The sequence below is a fragment of the Acanthisitta chloris genome, unplaced genomic scaffold (genome assembly GCF_000695815.1).
Source record: "Acanthisitta chloris isolate BGI_N310 unplaced genomic scaffold, ASM69581v1 scaffold36213, whole genome shotgun sequence".
Classification (NCBI taxonomy): Eukaryota; Metazoa; Chordata; class Aves; order Passeriformes; family Acanthisittidae; genus Acanthisitta; species Acanthisitta chloris.
Window position 1 is genome coordinate 12,582 of NW_008664931.1, and position 8,539 is coordinate 21,120.

Here is an 8,539-nt window from a genome sequence, read left to right on the forward strand (position 1 = left end):
TCGTCCTTCACAATCCCCACCAGACAGGATGTGGGCACCGATTTTGCCAGCAGTGCATTCTTTCTCTGAGGTGAGTTCCAACTCCTGCTGCATCCGCAAGTTCCCCATATTCCCTTTCCTGACAAAAAGTCAACTTATATAAATCATCAGTGAGTGCCATAATCATAATACTACCAATCCAAGAAGATGCTGAAGGAGTCAAGGGAAAGACTCTGTTGAACTCAATGACTGTATGCTCAATGTTTTAAAGGTGTCATTAAAGACCTTACACAGTGCTGGTGAACCACAGGGAAGTCAGCATTGAAGAAAATGTTGATGTCAGCTGAAGCACTGCTGTGTGAGATGCAGTTTTGCTCTGTCTGTCTGTCTTCAGGGGAGTTTGTTTCATTAATGTCTTATGGTGCTGGCACTGGTGGTTAGATTAAGCTATGTTCATTTGCTTCTGTATAATTGCTTTGATTTTAGGGGAGTTACAAAATTGATGTTAGTATTAGCTGATACTGCAGTCAGATCACAGGGCTGCTGGCATCCATCTGCTTGAGATTTATCTGCAGGTACAAATGAGTTTACCCCACAGACCTGTCTGGAAATACATTATATGCTGGTTGGTATACCTGAGGGCAGGATTTCGCCTGGCAAGGTTGCAGAGGAGCCTGGTTATGTGGATGGATGTCACTAATTACCTTTTATGAATTTTAGATGCTTTATGTTTACTGCTTTCTCTCTGAGTTACCTCTTTTTGTACTACCTCAGTAAGTGCTTTCCTGCCCCTTATTACAGGATTTCTGGAAGCCTTTTAAGACAGGAGCCATTAGATATTCCTTTACTGGTGTAGCAAGGAGGGCAGTGCTTCTGCTAGGCCAAGTCTGGGTTGGGTTTAAAGCACACAATGAGATTTTTTTAAGATACATTTGCAAGCAGCAGATGGTCAGAGAGTGACAAAGTCCTCTTAATTCAAAACCATCTTATGGTTTTTACCATTTAATACTCGTAGGACAAACTCTTCTTTCTGTTACATATTCATGGTTGCAGCTTAATGTCCTCTTAGAGCTGTGGGGAGAATTTTGCTGTGTAGTTGCCAGATGAAAGTGTTTAGAAACACTTTTCTTGTCTTTACAGTAACTAGTACTGACTTCTGTCAAAGTCAGATTACAGCATCGCTCAATTTCATAAGATAAATCAGATTTTCTGTGGGTTAACATGACTCTTCTCTTGCTCTAGAGAGTTAAATGCAGTACCCACCTGTCCTGTCGACAAAGAAACAATAAAAATGCATGAGGTAAGTGGCTACAGTCTTACTTCAGCAGTCAACATCTGCACGGAAAAGGCAAGACAGCTGAGAACAAGGTGGCCCTTAGTCCTCAGGGCAGAGCAGTTTTTGTCTCTGAAATGATGCTATGGGAAGGAGTGTATTCAGTGGTGCTGAATACACTGAGAGGAATTATGAAAGGAATTATGTCTGTGTTGCTAAAGCATCATTTTATATCTCATGTTCTCAAGTTATTTCTTTTTAGTCTTCTGTATTTACAGTAAGGTGTCAGAAAGTTTAACAAAGTTTTGCATCTTTCCTAGTCATCAGATGTCTTTTTTTTTTAGTAGAGAGTTTATTGACTTGCCTTTTTAATGCCCCATTTGGCTGGGTTATTTTGTTTATTCGGTTGTCTTTGTTCGCACTTGGCTATAATTTGCTGCCTTAACTATCTCCATTAGATCTCATTAACCCTGCAGACTTAATTTACTTGTAGGCAACTTTTAGAGGAAGAGATAAGTTCATGCTTTTTATTTTGTAAACTACTGTTGGTTTGGGTTGTTTTGTTTTGTAGTGGGTTAATGTGTCCTTATTTATATGCCAAGGCTTAAGAGTATGCTATATACTTGGTCCTGATAGAATGAATTTTCCAGGGAAATCAAATGTCTCCTTCCTCTCTCTCCTACTCCTAATAGGAAATTGTGATCAGACTGTCCATGTTATTCTTTGGTTTTCATTTGCCATCTTCTACTTTGTGCAAATTTTGATGACAACAGTGCAACATTTGTAATTCTCCTGACAGGGAGATCTCTAAATAAGACTGAAAGTTTGCTCTGGGGTCTTAATTTGCTTCTGCATACACAACTGAGAACGGTGCTGTTTCTCAGAGCTGATAGAAAGGATATCTCAGCGTTGTCTCTGTCCCAAAGGCATGCTGCACTGCTTGAGCATCGTGGAGTGTGCACAGAGCTGGTTTGGCCTTTGGGGCCCATTAGCTCCAGCTGCTTTCTTGTAGACACAGGCAGGCTCTGGCAGCAGTTATGTAGTTCCTGTGCTACTAGTCCTGCTGGCTGTGGGATGGATCAGCATCTGTGGAATAACTATATAGGGGGAAATGCTACACTTATTAGAAAATTAATATCTATTTTAATTTATATTTTAATATAAATTAAAAAATAATAATTATCAAGAACCCTACTCACTATTATGGAGTCTACACTTGCATGCTTTACATCCTATGTGACTGCATATGAAGGTTGGTTTACTTCCTTCACAGGTATTCAAAGACAACTGCTGTAAAAGAGAAGTTCTCAACCTGCATGTGTTCTGCAAAAACTTTCCTGATTGCAATTCAAAAACAATTCTGGGACGATATCAGGTTAGTTTGCTTGATCAAATTGTGAAGCGTTTGATTTTCATGAGTACTTTGTATTTATGATCAGCTAAATTCAGTTAAATTCAGCTAAATTCAGTTACTGTAGCAGTGTGGTTTAATTACCAGTGATTGTCTTCAGAGTTACTGTAGCAGTGTGGTTTAATTACAAAGATTAGGACTTCGTTATACACTGTAAGTAACAAATATCATGGCTATTAGCTTGTTCCAGTTTTGCCTTAAGTTATTTTTTTTAATAAGCCCATTTGCTTTATGTAGCTTTAGTATATTTGGAGTGTCTGTACATATTCTCTATGTTTTGGCACCATGTGATGGTTGATTCAAAGAAATTTGACAAGTCATACTGGCCATTTGGGCCTTTTTCAGTGTATTAATTGAATGAAAAGTGGAAGTCATACAAAGGACTCCAAATTTTCACATTCACTTTAGTTTGGAAAAGGAGAAAGTTTATAGAAGAGAGAGTACCTGGAGTTTGGTTTGTTACCAAACTGCCAACTATTTCTTTGGGTCTGTTGGGCAACTGGAGATGCGATGAAATACTTTGGAGCTTAATCTGCTGATGTGTGTTGCAGGAGCATCTTCAGCAGTGTTTGTTTGAAAGTGTGCAGTGCACTAATGATGGATGTTGTGATCAAATTCTTCGGAAAGACTTGAAAGAGCACTTGAGCCAGCACTGTAAATTTCGAGAAGAAATGTGTCAGTACTGTAATTCATATGTGGTGTTAATTAACATAAAGGTAAGAGTATAAAGCATTCCCTGGGAATTCGTAGCATGTGTTTCCTCTTGATGTTCCTGAGTGAAGTTTCCAACATTGCAATGGCACTTAACAGCTCCTGAAACAAAATTTGGCTGAGTAGCTGAAGGAGAAAGAATAATAAATGTGCTTAAATAATACCAGTTACAGATGCTCTCTTATGAACAACAAGGTGATATGTGACTTGCATGTGTATGTTTGGGATTACTTTTTCCAGAGCTTCCTCTATGTATGCTACTTTACAAAAATTCAGAGCATTGCCTTGTTTTGTTTCTTCTTCCCCAGAATCATGAAAAAAATGATTGTCCTGATTATCCTGTGCCTTGTCTCCAAAACTGTTCACAAATAATTCTGAAAAAAGAGGTACTGTTATATTTTTAGTATACTGTGATTCAGCAGCAAACACGCGTTTATGAAAACTGAAAGTTACATTGCAGATGACATTGGCCCATGCCAATAATATTTTGTTGCTCTAAGTATTTACTTTGCTTGATCCTGAAAGAGATATATCTCCCATCATACAAATGGGTTATTAAGTCACTGCAAGCCATTGGTGTTTTGCAATGTGGAAATATATCTGGTTTGCCTGTTGTCTCTGAATACTCACCTTCCTGTTCAAGTGATTGGTGGTTTCATGACAGTAGCCTTTCTTCACCTTTATGCAGGCATTTAGATTTTACCAGGGCAGCAAATTACTTAGTATTTCTTTCATCACAGACTTCTCTGTTAATACTTGCAGATTGAAAAGCACCACGCTGTGTGTCCTGAGGCAGAAGTGGACTGCCCGTACAAGCAGTATGGCTGTCTCATAAAGGTACTGATTTACAGATCTTTGTCTCCCTAACCAATCAAAGTAATTAATCAAAATAACCAATTTGTCTTTTCATAACCATTTCTAGTTTGGCTAAGATGCTGTACTAGAGAATCAGGACTGCTATTTCCTCACTTTCAGAGAACAGAAGAGACATTTTAAATGCATCAATACATTTTTTACTTGCAGCTTCAAAAATCTGCTTATCTTATTATTTTATTCTTTTACTTCCCCTTCTGCCTCACTAAGGTTAAAAGAGGGAAGCTTGCTGAACATGAAAACAGTGCCCTGAGGGAACACATGCTGCAGATTTTAGACAAGAACTCCCGGCTGGAAGAACAGGTAAGTCATATTTAATGAGCACTCTTCAGCAGTTCCTGACTGGTTGGAGGACGATACGAAATTCTACATTTGTTGCCCGGTGTAGCTCAGCTGCATTTTAAAGACTATTTTTATCATATTTGCACACCTCAGAAGTCAGAGTAAGCTCTTCTAGTGAAGTTAGTCAGTTATATGGAAACTGCTCTGTGCTCAGGCACATATGTTCTCCACTAGTGTCACTCACCTCGTTTGCTTTCGGTCTCTGCTTATGGTGGATATGAGGTTTGGAGATAAAGTATTTTAAAGGTTCATTGGTGGTCAGGTTGCTCCAGAAAGGAGTCTTTAGATGCCCAAGTCCTCCACTCTGTACAGTGACAGCACAGAGTACAGAAGAGCCAGTTGCAAGCACCATTCCACTCATGATCACTTCTGCATCTCCCAGCAGGTGACAGTGGGTGTATGCCCAGCTGACAGCATCCAGACTCATGGTGGACTTACTCTTTGGTTGTTTCTGCAAAAAATAAGTGTCCCAAAGCACTGCAACTTTGTTTTGAAGTTAGCATCCCTCACTGTCTCATCTCTTTTACTGATTAGACCTCAGCAGTGGAATAAAGTGCATACATACACAGAAAAACACACATGCACATGTGTGTGTGCAACTATATATTATCCCATTATAGAGCTGCGTGGATCATCATAATGGGGATAAGAGATATGACCCTCTTTGCACCTGTTCCCACACAGATCTGTTCAAGAGTCTGACCACCTTATGTTCAGTTCTTGCCAGTGCTTATCCATGAATTGTGAATTAGGTCGTGCTATAGCTAGCTAAGTTAGAAGCTTTGCATTGTAAACTTTTCCACTGTCTCTTATGTGGTCACATATGTTTTAATTTCTTCATTGTATGTTTTGGTGTTCCTTAACACTTATACTCTGATTTTTCCATTGGTAGATATCTGACCTATATAAGAGTCTGGAATGTAAAGAGATTAAAATCCAGCAGCTAGCAGAGGCCATTAAAAAGTGTGAGAAAGAATTCAGACAGTATACTCAACTGTTTGGTAAAAATAACAACTTGATGGTAAGCACACAGGTGAGACATTGATTTTGCCTTTTTACCAATTGCTTTCTTGCATCCTGAAATATGTTTATCCAGTAATAGTTGTCATTAATAGCAGGGAAATAAGGAATCTCTGCAGGCCCTTCTCGTTTTTTTCACGATATGGTATTGTCTTTTCATTTTAATCAGTAAAGAAGTTTGGATACCTGATCAGGGCAAAAAGCACTATACAAATCCTCCAGTTCAGATGTTCATAGCAAATATGCAGGTGTAAATTTGAATAATCAGTTGAATGGAATGATGCAGAGTGAGTGGGTGCAAATGAGGGATGGCTTCTCAGTCCGTAGATGTGCTCAATTAATCATGCAGGAGCACTGGGATAAGTTCCTAAGCCAGCAGAATGCACTTTGAATGCACCATATACTTGATACTGCTGACATGCTAAAGACTTCCATTATCTCAATTCAAAGAAAATCGCTGATTTTATGGGTGTCTCTTGTGTCTACTTCCCATTCTCTTCCAATGGCATGAACTGGGAAGGCTCTGGCCAGTCACCTGGATAAGTCTGCACGCCTGGAATCGCAAGTGAAACAGCTAATACAGATGGCAAACCAGCAGCAAAGTAAATTAGACTTGCGGCCCCTGTTTGACACAATTGAAAACGTGAAGCAGAAGATTGCCCTGATGGAGACATACGATCAGCGCTTGGGTATGTTGACACTTTCGGTTGTTTCATACACAGGAGTGAGGTTTTTGCTGATTTACTGCTGACTAAGTAGAGGCTGTGGTGCTACACTCAGTCAGTTGCAGCCCTTCACTTAGAAAGGGCTTTCTTCTTGCATTCTAAGACCAACCCGTGATGGGGTGTGTTGTGTTCTGCCACCTTCCCCTAATGCACAGTATCTCGTTCCTGTGGCACTGCAGGGCCAGAGAGCTGGTCCTTGTCTGGAGGGTGCACTATGATGAAGGCTGTGGTATGGTCTATATTCAGGCATTAAGTCTGGTTTGTAGTTACCAGTTTTTCTTATTCAACTCCCAGCTGCAATTACAAATTAAACAATTTTACAGCTGTAGTAACACTAGTTCATAGTCTGCTCAGGCTTGGGTAGTTCAGTTTTGCCAGCTTGAGTCTGGGTGCTCTTACAGTTTTATTTTACCAGATGTTTCTCTATTCTTTTTGTTTTCCTATTTCTTGGTTTTTCCTCCCCCCTTTCTCAGTTGTTTTGGAAGATCAGTCCAGCAAACATGATCTCCAGATCAATATTCACAAAGCACAGCTCAATAAAAATGAAGAACGATTTAAGCTTTTGGAAGGCACGTGCTACAACGGGAAGTTAATCTGGAAAATCACGGACTATAAGCTGAAGAAAAAAGAAGCAGTGGAAGGCCGTGTCCTGTCCATAGCCAGCCAGCCCTTCTACACCAGCCGCTGCGGGTACAGGCTGTGCGCGAGAGCCTACCTGAACGGGCACGGCTCGGGAAAGGGAACACACGTTTCTCTCTACTTTGTAGTGATGAGAGGGGAGTTTGACTCACTGCTGCTGTGGCCTTTCAAGCAAAAAGTTACGCTTATGCTTTTGGACCAAAGTGGGAAAAAAAATCACATCGTGGAAGTCTTTAGAGCTGACCCCAATAGCAGCAGTTTCAAAAGGCCGGACGGAGAAATGAATATCGCCTCCGGATGTCCGCGCTTCGTGCCACACACGGTCCTGGAGAACACAAAGAACACCTATATCAGAGATGACACTCTGTTCTTGAAAGTGGCTGTGGATTTAACTGATCTGGAGGAACTGTGAAAGGCGTGGCCCGACCAATGTGACTGATTTAACCATTAAGAACTGCTGTCTTGGTGACTACCAGCCATGCAATAGTGAATTGCCGCTACTGATAATATTTTGAGGCTTTTGGACTACATAACAGATACTGAATTGCCAAAGCATCAGCCTTTCCTTTTTTAACCTTTTTTTCAAGCCTGTGTTTTTAAGGGAGCTCGAATTCCAGTTTGATGCAAACATGCATTCGATCCAGATTGGCTTGGTCCAGGCTGGGGGGAATGCTTGGCTCCCATCACCAGACTGGCATTTGGAGAGGAATCCTCCAGCAAGCACCCTGGAGCCCAGGCAGGCCTGTAGGCTCCCATCTCTCACACAGAACTGAAGCCATGCCTAGATGTGCAAGGGCATTTCACCTGTCTGCAATGGAAACATTTCAACATTAGGAAATTTGTATCAATTCGTCTTGATCCTTCCATCTACTGGATTTTTGAAGCAGGGAGAATGGCTTCAGATAGGCAGGGAAAAAAGTTGCCAAGGATCTTGCATCTTTTTTATTTAATTGGGTTTTTTTCCAGAAAGCCCAGAGGAAGATGCCAATGCCTCTTAGTTTTCTAACCTGTTTTTTCAGCTGAATAGAATACCCCCAGGTCACAACAGCTTTGTTGTGTCCTCTCCATTCCTGCCTAGTGCCTTGGGACTAGTTTCCATTGGTGGTAAACATCCACAGTCCCCATCTGAAGTCAAAAGCTGCAGGCCCTTCTCACCTCTCAGGACATGGCCAGAGACAGGGCACTTAGCCAGCCTGCCAGCTCTTGGCTGAGCTCCTGGAAGAGGGGCAGAACTCTTGTACTTTTGCTTCTACATCTGTGCAAAAGAGAGGTTTACTGGCCTACCAGCTCTACTAAAGGCAGGAAGAGCTTTGGATATCTGCTTGGAAAAAAGCCCACGTAACATGCACGGTTCCTCTCTCCTAGAAATTTGGATGTTTGGAAAGGAAGGGGGAAATGGATTAGGGAGGTAGGCTGCTGTAAGAACCCAGTTCTCACAGGTAGTGCAGCTCTAGTATTTGGTAAAGGGTGACACAGCCACTGAGTAACAACTACTGACTGTGACATCTGAAGATTTTAATTGTTATTCCAAGTTCCTCCCGTACTGCAATGGAACATGTGCAGTGC

At 41.1% G+C, this 8,539-nt stretch overlaps 1 protein-coding gene across 1 annotated transcript in view; it reads left to right on the plus strand.

Annotated features, from left to right (window-relative positions):
* Nucleotides 1-7,385, plus strand: part of TRAF5 (TNF receptor-associated factor 5) — a 7,515-nt gene extending 130 nt beyond the window's left edge. The window contains exons 1-10 of the mRNA XM_009071540.1: nt 1-70; nt 1,222-1,279; nt 2,526-2,627; nt 3,215-3,379; nt 3,683-3,760; nt 4,137-4,211; nt 4,458-4,550; nt 5,482-5,622; nt 6,130-6,298; nt 6,808-7,385. The exon at nt 1-70 is cut by the window's left edge and continues 130 nt beyond it. Of these exons, the coding sequence (XP_009069788.1) occupies nt 1-70; nt 1,222-1,279; nt 2,526-2,627; nt 3,215-3,379; nt 3,683-3,760; nt 4,137-4,211; nt 4,458-4,550; nt 5,482-5,622; nt 6,130-6,298; nt 6,808-7,385 (1,529 nt within the window). The remainder of the gene's footprint in view (nt 71-1,221; nt 1,280-2,525; nt 2,628-3,214; nt 3,380-3,682; nt 3,761-4,136; nt 4,212-4,457; nt 4,551-5,481; nt 5,623-6,129; nt 6,299-6,807) is intronic.
* Nucleotides 7,386-8,539: the final 1,154 nt, after the last annotated feature.